Genomic DNA, 13,992 nt, shown 5'->3' with positions numbered 1-13,992 from the left:
AATGAGTTCTCTGTGGAGCCGCGAGGCAGCTCTTCATGCTTTTGTCTCCTGCAAATTTGCCGGGTGCAGACGGCTGGTCTTAGCGTTATAAGCCGGGTTAGTGACCACTAGAGACGGAAACCGCTAATTACCAAGTCCTCTTTGATCTCCCCAGGCTTTTTGGCTCAAGACCCTGGAGGCCCCGGCTTCCAGACTTTCCCAGAACTGGGCCAGATCAGCGCGACCAGAGCCTAAATGTCCGCGTTGGTACCATACAGTTACCGTGCATGCCAAGGTCTGGATCAGACTTCTAAAAGTGTCCCCGGACTGCCCCGAGGTTCAGTCCGGCGTCTGAGCTGGTGTGTGGCCAGACGCTAACAGAGGCCTACTTGCGGAGGAGTGTGATTAATTTAGCTACTCGCTAATTGAGCTTTTCTTTAAATTTGAGAGTAGGACCAGGGATATAAATGTCTTAAAATTTCCACGTCCACGGCCTCTCTCCTCTTCCCCACTTTCCTCTTTCGATTCTTCATCAGGAAATGGAGCTTTCTTCTCTTTGCTGGGACTATAATGGGATTCGAAGTCGTTTTGTGAAATGAACAAAGTCACCAGCAATTGGGGCGACTGGGACTGAACGCTGATGGCAGACGGAGTGGGGGCAAAGGCCAGCCCCGCAGGATAATGCGGAGCCGGCCTCCTTCCCGTCTGGTCTCCATGGGGTCCCCTACGTCTTACAGGTAAGATGAATGTCCCTTCATCCATCACCCACAGGGAGCCTCCTCCTCCGGGCGGGCGGAGAATCAGCTCGCGGACGAAACCTATTGGCCCTGCACTGGGCGGCTTTGTGGAGCCAGCCAAGGCTCTCCATTGTGGCCTTTGTCCTAGGAATTCAAGCATTTACATAATGCTTCGTCACAGAACTCCGCGCTGGGCCGGAACCCTGCGAGCTGAGCCTGGCAAGGTCGCCGCGCCCGCAGCTCTTCCCCCGGGGGCTCCAAGCAACGCAGCGCCTCTTCCTTTCTCGGTCATCTCCAGGGGTTGCGCTTTAAAAGAGAGCGGCAAAGTTTCCGTGGGTGAACCGAAGCTGGATCCCTGTGACTTGGAAGCCGGAGAAAAAAACTTGATATTAATCCGGCTTTCCAGGAGGACGTTGGGCGCTTCGCCGTTTTACTCACTGACCGTTGGGAGCCGTGCGCTCAACGGTCACTGGTGCCTCGGAGCGCGTAGGCGCCTCGGGTTCCGATCGCCGGGTGTGTGGGCGGGTCCCCTCCCCACCCGCGCGCCAGCCCAAAGGGGCGTTTGCGGCATTTAAAGCGGAGGAGGAAGTGCGGGGAGCGGGACCGCGTCTCTACGGAGTCTAAGGCCGTAGTCTAAGGCATTCGAGGCGCGCACGCTTCTCAGAGTAAACGCAAATATTTTAGGAAGCCGGGATCTCCGAGTAGCCAACCCTTTAGAGAAAGGTGGTTCTGCTCAGAAATCTTGCCCGAGGGGAACCCAAAACTTCCCCCACGTGCCCCGAACGCGCCTGGGTCGAGACAGGTGCAGGGTCTTGTGTGCGGCCACACCTCGGCCTCTACGCTCCGAAAAACACCGCTTAAAGGCGGGAAGTGCTAAGGTCCCCCGTGCAAGAGAGTCTGGAAGCCGTCATAGAGCGGAACCCCGTGCAAGAGAGCCTGGAAGCCGTCATAGTGCGGAACCCCGAAGCCCAGGGGTTTGCCTGCAGCTTCCAAAGAGACTACCGTCCTGCGCGACCCCGCTGCGAGCAGCCCTGTGGCCGGCGCCCAATCAGCGCTCTCGCTGGGTCTGTGACGGCGTTCGGCCCCGCCCCCTCGACGGTGATAAAAAGCCTCCGTTAAGGCTCAGCACAGAGAACCGCGCGCGGCCCTGCGCCCCGGCACGGCCTCCAGGTGCACGTCCCCGCCTGCTGCTGGGAGTGTGGGCCCTGCTGTCCCCTTGGTCGTCAGCTGCCAGGCCCTCTTCCTCCTCAGTCCCCAGTTCACAGTGCGGTTCGGCTGAGCAGATCTCCAGGCTTCTCCCGCAACCATTCTCCCGCCCGCTCGCTCCCCTCCTCCGCAGCCGCCTTGCCCCGTGGCACCCGGCGGCCGGCCGGCAGGTGAGCAGCTGAGCAGCGCAGCGCCCTGTCTGGCCAGCTCACCCTGCCCCGCACGGCCTGTGCCCGAGTGGTGGCGGTGCCCCCAAGACTCTCTATTCTTCCCCTTCAGGATGAAGAATCCAATGCTGGAGGCGGTGTCCCTAGTGCTGGAGAAGCTGCTCCTCATCTCCAACTTCAGGCTCTTCAGTTCGGGCGCCCCGGGCGAAGACAAGACGAGGAACACTTTCTACGAGATCAGCTCTTACCTCCGCGGCGACGTGCTGGAGGTACCTCGGACCCACCTGACGCACTATGGCATCTATCTGGGCGACAACCGCGTCGCCCACATGATGCCCGACATCCTATTGGCCCTGACCAACGACAAGGAGCTCACGCAGAAGGTGGTCTCCAACAAGCGGCTCATCCTGGGCGTCATTTGTAGGGTGGCCAGCATCCGCGTGGACACGGTGGAGGACTTCGCCTACGGAGCCGACATCCTGGTCAATCACCTGGACCGGTCCCTTAAGAAGAAGGCGCTGCTCAACGAAGAGGTGGCTCGGAGGGCGGAGAAGCAGCTGGGCTTGTCTTCCTACAGCCTGCTCTGGAACAACTGTGAGCACTTCGTGACCTACTGCCGGTTCGGCACCGCCGTCAGTCCCCAGGCAGACAAGGTACGACGCCCCCTCGCATCCCTAACCTTGCCTCTCCCCCGGGAGCAGAGAATCCGTTCCAGATTTCGTGAAGGAACCCTCCGGTGTTTCTCTGAGAGTTCAGGTCAACACGTAAATGGCAATGTGCTTGGCAGGATGTCCCGACCTGCACGGTGAAAGAGAACCGCTGCCAGCAATGCCACACAGCTGCCCAGTTCTTGCCTCACTAGTCATCAGGCATTGTTGAAATGACAAAGGGCAGGGGACTGGGAGGGTTGCAGAAAATCTGTCGCCATGTGCTTGCAGCTTTAGCCCCAAATCGCAGTTGGAAGGAAGATGTCCAGAGTTTATATTTAATCCGTTAACACTGGGTAGTACAAATTGCTGTGTCTTTAAAATAAGGAAGCATGCAGTTTCCCCCCGCTATAAGCTGCAGAGAGCGAATTCCTTTTGCTTAATATAAACTACCAAAATTCCCGTTAAGAAGGGTAGATCCCTTATTCCTGTGGCTGGGTTTCGGAGAAGTCTTTTTTCTTGGTATTCCGAATTCTTTAAGTGTTGGCTTTAATCCGCCTCTAGACTTCCTCATTGTTAAGCATTCCCCATTCACTAGCCCCACAGGTGGGTTAGATTGTGCATTCCCCCGAGATCAAAACCATTGGTTTTCAAAGAAGAGCCATTAAATGTTGGAAGGTAATTTTTATGGGCACTTTTAAAGTGGGGGGGGGGAACATGTAGAATTTAAGATGATTAAATTAGCTACACGTGCAAAAGAAAAAGTCGATTTTTATTTCCTTTTGAAATCACTTCATTTGTAAAGATAACACCCATGCCTGCATCTTCATTTGCAATTGGAAGGCTTCTCAGCCTTTTCTGCAGTTGCTAAAGAGGTATTGTTTGCACTTTGCACAGGAAAACCTGGGCAATCTCAGAAGCAGCTTCAGATTTTACTCTGCATGTTGATATTTTGGAACCTAAAGAATCTTGAGTCCATTTAGCCAATTTTTTTTTTTTTTTTTGCGCTCCACTCTTAATTTTTTGACCAGTATTTTTCCATAGGGGAAAAGCTTTCTGTCCGTGGTGGCAGAACCTCAAAGTATAGCGCATATACATTAGTGTATAAAATTCCTTAATAGATGATTTATAAAGCCACACCAGACTCAATCTAGGAATTCTTTTCTAAGGAAAGTAAAAATACAGTTAGAGCCCTGTGCGGTGTTTCAGGACTCACAGCTCCAGTCCAGGCCTGTTAAGAAATGAACTTCACCACATTTACAAACACTGGCTCCAAAAGTGCAAAAGGAAACATGTCAGATTTACTTAGGACCAAAGCAAATCATTTCTCTAAGGAAAAACAGTATTTCTACCCTGTAATTAGGAGTTACCTTTCATAGAACACATATAGCACTGTATTATACATTGCCACCAAAAAAAAAAAAAGAAAAAAAGAACAAGTGTTTTTAAGGTAGTAAAGTATTTAATCTGCATAAATAAGGAGTTTGAGTAGTTTTTTCATCTTTGGAAACTTGGTACAAGTTTTACAGAAGTAGAGAAATGTTTTAATTGCTGTCGCTGCATAGCACCTCTTGTGAAACAGTTTTTGTCTTGGCTTTGAATGGTCTAATAAACAGTTTGGCCACAGAGTAGATTTCCCGTGGAAAAAAAAAATATCCCCATCCCAAATTTTCTGATTCTAAGGACTGTTTTTGAATATGCCCTGAGAGAAGTAGGCCATTAATACTGAAGGAGGACTGGTTTCTATTTTGCAGAAACATAAGGAAGGACTTGATTCTGGGACTAATTGCTGAGATCCCCAGCAATTCTTGATGTGAGAATTGCAAAATTGTCTCCTAGCTAAACTTGAGTTTATAAAAACTCTCAAGAGCACGTTCCCTCACGAAAACACAGCCATGAGTGTGAAAATGAACTGGAAGAGAATCTTTCTGTTGTCTTGTTTTTGTAGTGATGCTCTCTTGAACAATCTTAGAAATTAGACAATGAAACTATTTTATATTACTGTTAACAATTTCAGTGTTCCCGAAAACGAGAAAGCCCTTTAATTGGTAACTGTTATTATTCGTTATCCCTTTTTTCTTTGCTGACATTGCTTTTCATTGGCAAAATGAAGGGATGTCCTTTCTTTAAAAAATTTTTTTGTTTAAAATATGATTGATTTACAGTGTTGTGTCAATTTCTGCTGTACAGCAAAGTGACCCAGTCATACATATATATATATATACATTATTTTTCTCACATTATCCTCCATCATATTCTATCTCAAGAGATTGGGGCTATAGTTACTTGTCACATACTTCCTTTACTTTCTGAAGATTCAGTGCTCAAAAGGGCCTCTACAGGCTTCTTAACACATAGAAATATAGGACATTTCCTACCATCGAGTGCCACCAAAGATGACTCCTGGACTGACAGCCAAATGAACAAGAATAGGACATGAGAAATGAGATGCTTCTTGGGGAAAATCTTCTTTTGGGGGAAAGAGAGTTCACAATGATTCTCTCAGCATTGATTAAAAATTATTAGGGAAAAGATAAAAAAGACAACGTTCTCATTTACCCAAATGTCTGTCTTCCCATTTTTTGCCAAGTAGCTTTTCTCATTGCCTGGAAAACTTCATTCAGTTTGATCTTCATCACTTTAGAACTGTGTCTTTGTTACTTGATGTCTTGTTAGTTTAGTAAAAAGAAACAAATCATATGTTTGACACATGAAAAAGACATCTGGATAACCAACAGGAAATTTCAGATTTGTTGAGATACTGTATGCAACTATGGGCAGAGACAGCCTGACAGTAGTGTATTAAAATATGTTGGACTTGTGTGTGTGTTCTATGCATTAAGAATATGGAAACCTTGATGTCCAGTGTTAAATAGACCACCATGGGAGACCGACCCTAAAATCATATACAATATCATGTGCAAAAAAGGAGCTCAAAACCATATGAGTAGGAAAACTCATAGCAAAATGGAGCAATTAATTGCTAAATTCTGCCCTGACAGTGATGAGGTAGAGAAAACTGTCAACAGACCTAGCAGTAATAATAATGGTTATAAGACTTAAATTTATACAGCATACAGGAGTGCAGTGGTACAGTGGAAATGAACCCAACTAGTATCCATGAGGATGTGGGTTCGATTCCTGCCCTCCCTCAGTGGGTTAAGGATCAATCGTTGCTGTGAGCTGTGGTGTAAGTCACAGACGTGGCTCAGATCTGGTGATGCTGTGGCTGCGGTATAGGCCGGCAGTTGCAGCTCTGATTCACCCCCTAGCCTGGGAACCTCCATGTGCTGCAGGAGCGGCCCTAAAAAGTAATTAATAAATAAATAAACATACAGCATACAGATGAATACAGAGAGTACCTTTGCAAAAAAGATATCATTGAATTCTCACAACAGCCTCAGTATTCCCATGGAGGAGAAGAGGGTTTTCTGGACACAGTAAATGATGAGGAGGTGAACCAGGACTCAGACATAGGTCATTACTTCTGAGACAAATCAGTTTTTTAAGAAAAAAAAAATGCAAATAGTAGAAGAATGCAGTCCTCAGGGATAAGGATCATGTTTAAATTATCTTTATTTCTAGCAGCCAGTTTTCTGTCACATAATTAACTGATCATGAATTTAATCTATTTTAGCAGGGAATGGGATATGACAACAAAATTAGACTTTCTATGCCTTTAGATTTTGAGACTTATAAGGAAATTATCATCAAAAATACACCAAATTACAAGGAACTATATCTGATCTCCTGGGTTAGACCATAATAATAATAAAAAAAGAATGTATATATATATATGATGACTGAGTCACTTTTCTGTATAGCAATTGACACAGCATTGTAAGTCAACTATACTTTAATTAAAAGGGAGTTTTAATTTTATTTAATTTGGACTTCTCGTAGTGGCTCAGTGGAATGACTCTGACTAGTATCCATGAGGATGCAGGTTCCATCCCTGGCCTCACTCAGTGGGTTAAGGATCTGGTGCTGCCGTGAGCTGTGGTGTAGGTAGCTCCGATTTGACCCCTTGCCTGGCAACTTACTATAATGCCGTGCAGGTGCGGCCCTAAAAAGCAGCAAAAAACAAAAAACAAACAAACCAAAATTATCATCAAATTTTCGAACGGTGAGCTTTAGGAACTGAATTCGCCAGTAATGATAGGCTAATTTCTATTTGCTCAAGACTACAGATCCCTTTGCTCTTCTGACTAGAAGTTATTATTATTGAGAGGCAGTTTAAGATTATTTTTAACATTTAATCCTGAATAACTTGTATGTGGTTACAGTCTCTGTAGTTTTCTATAAATGTTCTGTATTTACAAAGGCAATCACCGGTATTGACCTCGTTGCCTGAAGCTTCATTTCAGCTCCTGTGGGATGTGGAATCAAGAGACCGAACTATTAACATCTTAAATTCTTTCCTACGTTGTGAGAGAAATTCTGGTTCTCCCAGGAAATAGAATATAGCTGGGACAGTTGTGTGCTACTATTTGGTATATGTGAGTTTTAGGTTCTTAGCCACCTTTTCTAATATTCTTAAATTTTGTTTTTCAGTTTTGTGAGAATGTGAAGATAATTATTCGCGATCAGAGAAGTGTTCTTGCTTCGGCAGTCTTGGGATTGGCGTCCATAGTCTGTCTGGGCTTGGCCCCCTATACTACTCTTCCTGCAATTTTTATTCCATTCTGCTTATGGATGGCTGGCTAACTTTCTACCCCCGTGTCAGTGTGTGTGTTCTGTGTGTAGATAGGTTCGTATTTATAGAGCACAAATCAGTATAAGCATTGTCAGAAAATAATCTGACCTGTAACACTGTGTTCTGGATAAAAATGTGATTAAGAATCACGCCAAGTGCTTACCGTGTAAGCCCAAGAACAAGAGTTTTCTGAAGGTTCTCAGGCAGTTGCATGTCACAGCCCTGGGTCCTCCTTGGAAATAGGACAACCTGTGGTAGAATTCATCCTTGCAAGGAAACCAGCCCCTGAGATGGTGGCCACAGGAGATTGTGGGGTTTTTTTTTCGTTTTTGTTTTTTGTTTTTTTTGTTTTTTTTTTTCTCCTGTAATCATTGCCCTTCTCTGTCAAGCCTGAATGTGAAGACTGGAAAATTTATTGGATGGGATCCCTAATTTTATTGTATATTTATGCTGTTTCACTGAAAAAAATGTATATTAAACTCAAAGAATTTCCCTTATTCAGATGAAAACATGTTTGATGATTGGCCCCCCAAATCACATTTTTTTTCATGTATCATATATCATTTCCCATAAGTCAAGAATAATTTCATTACTTCCAACAACACTGACAAAGTTCAAGGTTTAATGATAAAGTAATTGAGCAGAACTATAGAAATCTGTGTTGCCCTGCAGAGATAGCTACTAATGCTATAGTTTTATTTGCTTTGGCGTTACTTACTAGGAAGCCTGGCGTTCTTCTTCTTCTTTTTTTTTTCTTTTTCTTTTTATGTGTCACCGTACTTATTTTAAACCATTCTAAAAAGAAAATGAATCTAGAATTGAAGTCATTTGGGAACTTGGGGTATGTATATGCTAATTGAATATGCAGATATCCATATATACTCATTCAGTATAGAGCACTGATGGAGGTGAACGTGAAAGAATGTTGAATCCATTTTCTTATGCCTTGCATCTGTGATGTAGCTTGCATGTATGTCATCGGATGGTTTATCTTTTAAAGCACTTACTCTAATGCACACTATGTTTTGCAAAAGCTCTGAGATTTGGTTTCCAGTCACGTTTCTCCCATTTCATTGGTAAGTCAATATGCGTTATATCCTTAAAAGAATGATGCTTCAGCAATATATAAAACCCAAACAAATAGAAGCAAAAGAAACAACTGTTGGAAATAAATTTCAGGTGTCTTGGTACCACCAAGCATGTAAGTTGATCACACAGAGGTCATTTTTAATATCAAGATCGAGATGTCGCAGTGTTAAAGTAAGCTTGCAAGTACTTTTGCAAAACTGCCAAGTTCTAAAAATTAAGCCACAAGCTAGACTTGCATTTCAAGTATTAAAAGTGCTTTATAAACTATCAAGAATCACAAATAATGAGTCACATAATGAGTGTTATAAGGAGAACAGGGTTGGTCACTCACTGATCCAATCAAAACAAATTTTTTAAAAGCAGATTTTAGTGTATCTGGTATTTTATCTCCACTAATTATAAGAAATCCAGTTAGAGTTTAATAATAATTAAACTTTATGTTTAATCATTTCAATGGTTGAAATAATTAAAACATGAAATGGCAACACCACAGAATAAAGCGTTCTTTGGGCCTGTTCCAACCACTTCAGTTTATTCTAAGTGTGGGAGTTTCCCTGCTGGCTCAGTGGGTTAAGGAGCTGGCATTGTCCCTGCTGTGGCTCAGGTTGTTGCTATGGCACTGGTTCAGTCCTTGGCCCAGGAATTTCCACTGCCATGGGCTCAGCCAAAAAAAAAAAAAGTGTATATCCATAAAAACAACCACTATGAGAACTCCACTGTATTAGTGGTTTTTCACTTATGTATATTGCCCATGTAGTAACTGTTTAAATAAATGTATTTTAAAATACTGTGTCCTCATAAGTAATTAATGCCTTCTTCTGCAGACCGTAATATTGCAGGTGGCCAAAACTACTGTCTGATATTAAATTTGTGTTCAAAAATCATGATCCCTCATTAAAGGCCAGGGGAAGTAGGGAGTTCCCATCGTGGCTCAGCGGAAATGAATCCGACTAGGAACCATGAGGTTGCGGGTTCCATCCCTGGCCTTGCTCAGTGGGTTAAGGATCTGGCATTACTGTGGCTGTGGCGTAGGCCGGAGGCTGTAGCTCCAATTAGACCCCTAGCCTGGGAACCTCCATATGCTACAGGTGTGGCTCTAAAAAGCAAAAAACAAAACAAAACACCAAAGGAAGTAGTTAATTTTGGAATTAACCTAATCAGTCTTGACTCAGTCACATCCTGAAAGCAAGATTCAATTCATCACTCACGTGTTCATTATGTGCCAGTCACTGATGTGTTGCAATTTCATGATCTAGAATTGATATTATTTTTTAACGACCTGTATTAATGTATACACAGTTCTATGGGAAAACTAGAGTAGAGGAAATGGAACTTCCTGAAGTGTCAGAGAAATGTGTGTGAAGGAGGCAGTACAGTAATAGGATGACAGCTAGTAAGAGGTGATTGTATACTGATTGTGGGAAGAGGGACCTGGAAGGAAGCCTTTCTTAAATGTTCCACGACCCTAGAATTTGCTGAACTTCTTAGGAGCAAAGGAGAGGTTTCATTGGTTGAGCTCAGTTTGATGAGTTGCTAGTAGAAACAGAACCCTTCACTGCAGTTATGGAAGAAAATCCAAGCCATGAATGTCTCTTGTGAATTCTCTGGGTGTCATTAGTTAAGATTGATCCTGATGGTCCTGCAAACCCCTTATATTTCAACATTTCTATTCTAACTTGTGAAACGGTAATCAAATAGTATCTGATGCTGCTTTTGGTCACTAATTTTGTTCTTTGCCCTACCTCACTAAAGGCCTAATGGGACAAGCTGGGGCTAAGATGAAATAATGCAAGTGTCAGGTCCTCTGCAGGTGTTGGGGATGGGAAGATGAATGAGACATGGACATTTCCTTTAAAGTTGATGGTCTCATCAACATAGAAGGATGTATTAGCAGGAGTTCCCTCGTGGCTCAGTGGGATAAGGATCTGGTGTTGTCATTGCTCTGGCTCAGGTTGCTGCTGTGGCACAGGTTCTTCCCCATGCTGCGAGTGCAGCCAAAAACAAACAAACAAACATATATGTATATATATATGGACTTAAAATTTTTTTTCTTTTTTGGCTTTGACACATGGAGTTCACCCCAGATCAGGGATCAGATCCGAGCAGCAGTTGCGACCTATACCGCAACTGCAGCAATTCTGGATCCTTTAATTCAAGAAGGACATATTAAGGCTTGATCCAAGCTACAGTTGCGACCTATGCCACAGCTGCAGCAATGCTGGATCCTTTAATTCAAGAAGGACATATTAAGATTTTTGCAGTAGAGCTGATCGAAGGCACAGAAACAGAAGGGGTTCTTTTTCACTGATAAGGCCAAAATTATGGGAAGTGTACTGAGGCTTGAAAAATGGGAAGTGTTTTCCAAAAGCCCAGACATGGGGGCAGGACATGCTACACACGGCAGACAGCATGAGCAAATACATGAAAACTGCCCCCCCCATCCCTGGCACTCATTTCCTGTTGAGTGACTGGAAGCATGAAACCGCCTGGAGCAGTGGGGCAGATGCAAGTGTTTCAGAGGCTAGAGCAGGGCCAGGTGATTAGGGAGATGCAGGAAAAGGAGGGCAGTGTCAGGTGATGCATGTCTCACCTGGTGACCAGATTTGGACTTTATGAACAGGTGATGGAGATTTGGGGTTCAGAGAGGTAACTTCTGAAAGTCAGGAGGAAGACAGCAAGGCCAACTTAGGAGACAAGTTTATGGTCTTCCGCCTCTCAAATAACGGCCTGTAATTGTAAGTAAGGGCGGAGAGCAAACAGGTCAAGGAGGTGTCAGAGGACTTTAGCCACATCTTTCTATTTGACTCATGAGTAACTCTGCTCTGGGGTGTCAGGGAGGAGACACTTCTTTCATGCCAGAAAGTTGATTCCTGAAAATAAATGAAGGTAGTGGCCTGTGTTGGTATGTTGGCTACTCCAAATCTTAGTTCTGCAAGATATGTTTCTTTCCAAGGACAAGCAAATAAGTATGGATTTGTTGTTTAAAAAAAAATCTTTTTTTTTTTCAGATTAAAAAGATATTTCTTATTTTTCCACTTGCTACTTCATACTCTTACTGTCAGGTATCAGTAATGCTTTCCAGCAGTGTCAAAGTTATGCCAATGGCAAAAGTCTTCTGTTATAGATGAGAAGCCTATAAGAAAGGATGGTTGCTGATCTTGTTTTATATGATCTCCTTAGAGAGTTTGACCTAACTAGATGTGTCAGCTCAACTAATTTTATATTTGATATACATGCATGTTCAATAAAATTAATTCTATATACTGTCCCCCTCTCGTCTTTGAATTTGAAATACACAAAAGTAGGTAACAAACTTTTTTTTTTTTTTAAACTGGTCGCCTGAAAATTTTTGCCTCTCAAAGCTTTCTTTCCTGAACATAGTTTTATATATTTGAAATTAAATCTTTTTGTGGATCTGCCTTCAGATTGATATAATCTGTGATATCTATATCTTGAAGCCTAACTTGACTAAGCACAAAAGGGTTCTGTGTGCTCTGAAATAACCAATCCCTTCTCCATGCTGCAAAGTGAAGCAATAACAACGAATAAGGAAGGCCACAGGCATGAACTCTCCAACCATGTGTGTAATGACACCAAGGCAGCCTGCAGCCTCACACTAGCCACGGGGGCTGGGGTGGGGATGAGGTGTCAGTAGGAGCAAGTCCAAGGCCAGTCTTGAAATGCATTCACAGCACCATAAGGACCACAGGAGTTAGTGGGCTGAACCCTTAGACACCTAATCACAACTCACACATGGAAAATCAGGCACTGAGGTTGAGATATTTTGTGACTATGCAAATAATGAGAGCTAGACCCAAACCTTGACTTTCTTCCCACTGTACTGTATCAATTCCCTGAAGTCTTCCAGAAACTGGACAAGCTTCCTTTCCTCCAAGAAAGGGCCACACGAGAATGAACTAATTATCATCGTAGTCCCGTAGTTGCTCCGTCTAAGGAGTGAGAATGTCAGTCAAGAGATTTCAAAACAATAATAAACTTGGCCAAGTGTCAGAAGAACGGAGAGATGAGATCTGTCTGCTGGGGGCAGTAAGGGGAGGGATGGGAGTTTGGGCTTAGCAGGTGCAAACTAGTATATATAGGATGGATAACAACAAGGTCCTACCGTACAACACAGGGAGCTACATTCAATATCCTGTAATAAGCCATAATGGAAAAGAATAGGAAAAAGAATATAAACATGCATAACTGGATCACCTTGCTGTGTAGCAGAAATTAACAACATTGTAGATCAACTACAATACATTTTTTTAAAAGAATAAAATCCTGGGTGAATTCCCGTTGTGGCTCCATGGTTAATGAACCCGACTAGTATCCATGAGGATGTAGGTTCCACCCCTGGTCTCGCTCGGTGGGTTAAGGGTCCAGTGTTGCCATGAGCTGTGGTGTAGGTCACAGATGAAGCTCAGATCCCATGTTGCTTTGCCTGTGGTGTAGGCCAGCACCTGCAGCTCCGATTGGAACCCTACCCTGGGAACCTTCATATGCCATAGGTTGGGTCCTCAAAAGACAAAAGACAGGGGGAAAAAAAGAATAAAATCCTGCACAAATGCCAAAAAAAAAAAAAAAAAGCAGAGGGATAGCAATGAAGTCTTCAGTGATACATTAACTGAGCCATAAAAAAATACAAAAAATATGCAAATATTTAAAGTAGATGAGAATTCCCTTTTCCTGGCCATTGCAGTAAGTAAGTAAGTAGACAGGCAGAGCCCTGAGACTGCTCTCGCTGTTGGTTGTTAAGAATAATCGCCTGCGCATATGTTGTTGCCTTGAGAGGAGGGCACCCAGTACCGTTACAAAGAACTCATTCTCCTTTGGAGGAAGAACAAGTCTGCTCAGGTGATGCTGGAGGCACAAGGCAAGGTCATGGAGGACCTGACACTGTAAAAGCCTCCGGTGGAAAAAGCGTGTTTCCTAAACTTTGCAAGCACCCCAGGCGAGGCTAATAAGCATGCAACTTTATGAGACAGAGGATGAATAGGAGTGGAATTAGGCTGAGAGGAAAAGAAACATGTTTTATGGACAGTGGTTTGTTTTAAGGCTACACGGAGAAGTGGGAAGTACAGGGAAGTGTCCCTTCTCCCCCAGTCCCCACGGCTCCCGTGTCCCAACCACAACCCTGGTGCCATCTTCTCCAGCCCTAGATGCTGTTCCCGGTATTTCTTCCCTTGAGCATCTAACTGCCACTCCTATGGCTGCCGACCTGCGAAGTCTCAGGGTGTCCCTGCTCCTGCTGCTCATGGCTTTCTGTACCCCTTCACTTGGTGTCTCACTTCTGCTCCACTCCACCAGGCAGGTCTCTGTCTCCCACCAAAAATTGCCGAAGGCTCTAACTGGGCTGACTAGGCATGATGCACTCTTGCTGTGCACCGTGTATGAAGTGGTGGAGCCAGGCTGCCTCATGGGCCAGGGGACCCTCTGGTATCCTCTAGGGTCAGCTACCTTCAGATCAG

At 44.1% G+C, this 13,992-nt stretch overlaps 1 protein-coding gene across 1 annotated transcript; it reads left to right on the top strand.

Moving 5' to 3' along the window:
• The first annotated feature begins 1,865 nt into the window (after positions 1-1,865).
• On the top strand, positions 1,866-9,459 carry LRAT (lecithin retinol acyltransferase). The gene is made up of 3 exons (XM_047798918.1): positions 1,866-2,092; positions 2,202-2,742; positions 7,291-9,459. The coding sequence occupies exons 2-3, from the start codon at positions 2,203-2,205 to the stop codon at positions 7,441-7,443; spliced, it is 693 nt and encodes a 230-aa protein (XP_047654874.1). The 5' UTR covers positions 1,866-2,092; position 2,202; the 3' UTR covers positions 7,444-9,459.
• Positions 9,460-13,992: the final 4,533 nt, after the last annotated feature.

The sequence above is a fragment of the Phacochoerus africanus genome, chromosome 10 (genome assembly GCF_016906955.1).
Source record: "Phacochoerus africanus isolate WHEZ1 chromosome 10, ROS_Pafr_v1, whole genome shotgun sequence".
NCBI lineage: Eukaryota > Metazoa > Chordata > Mammalia > Artiodactyla > Suidae > Phacochoerus > Phacochoerus africanus.
The sequence above is the reverse complement of the archived record's forward strand: the minus strand, read 5'-3'. Positions and strand labels throughout refer to the sequence as shown.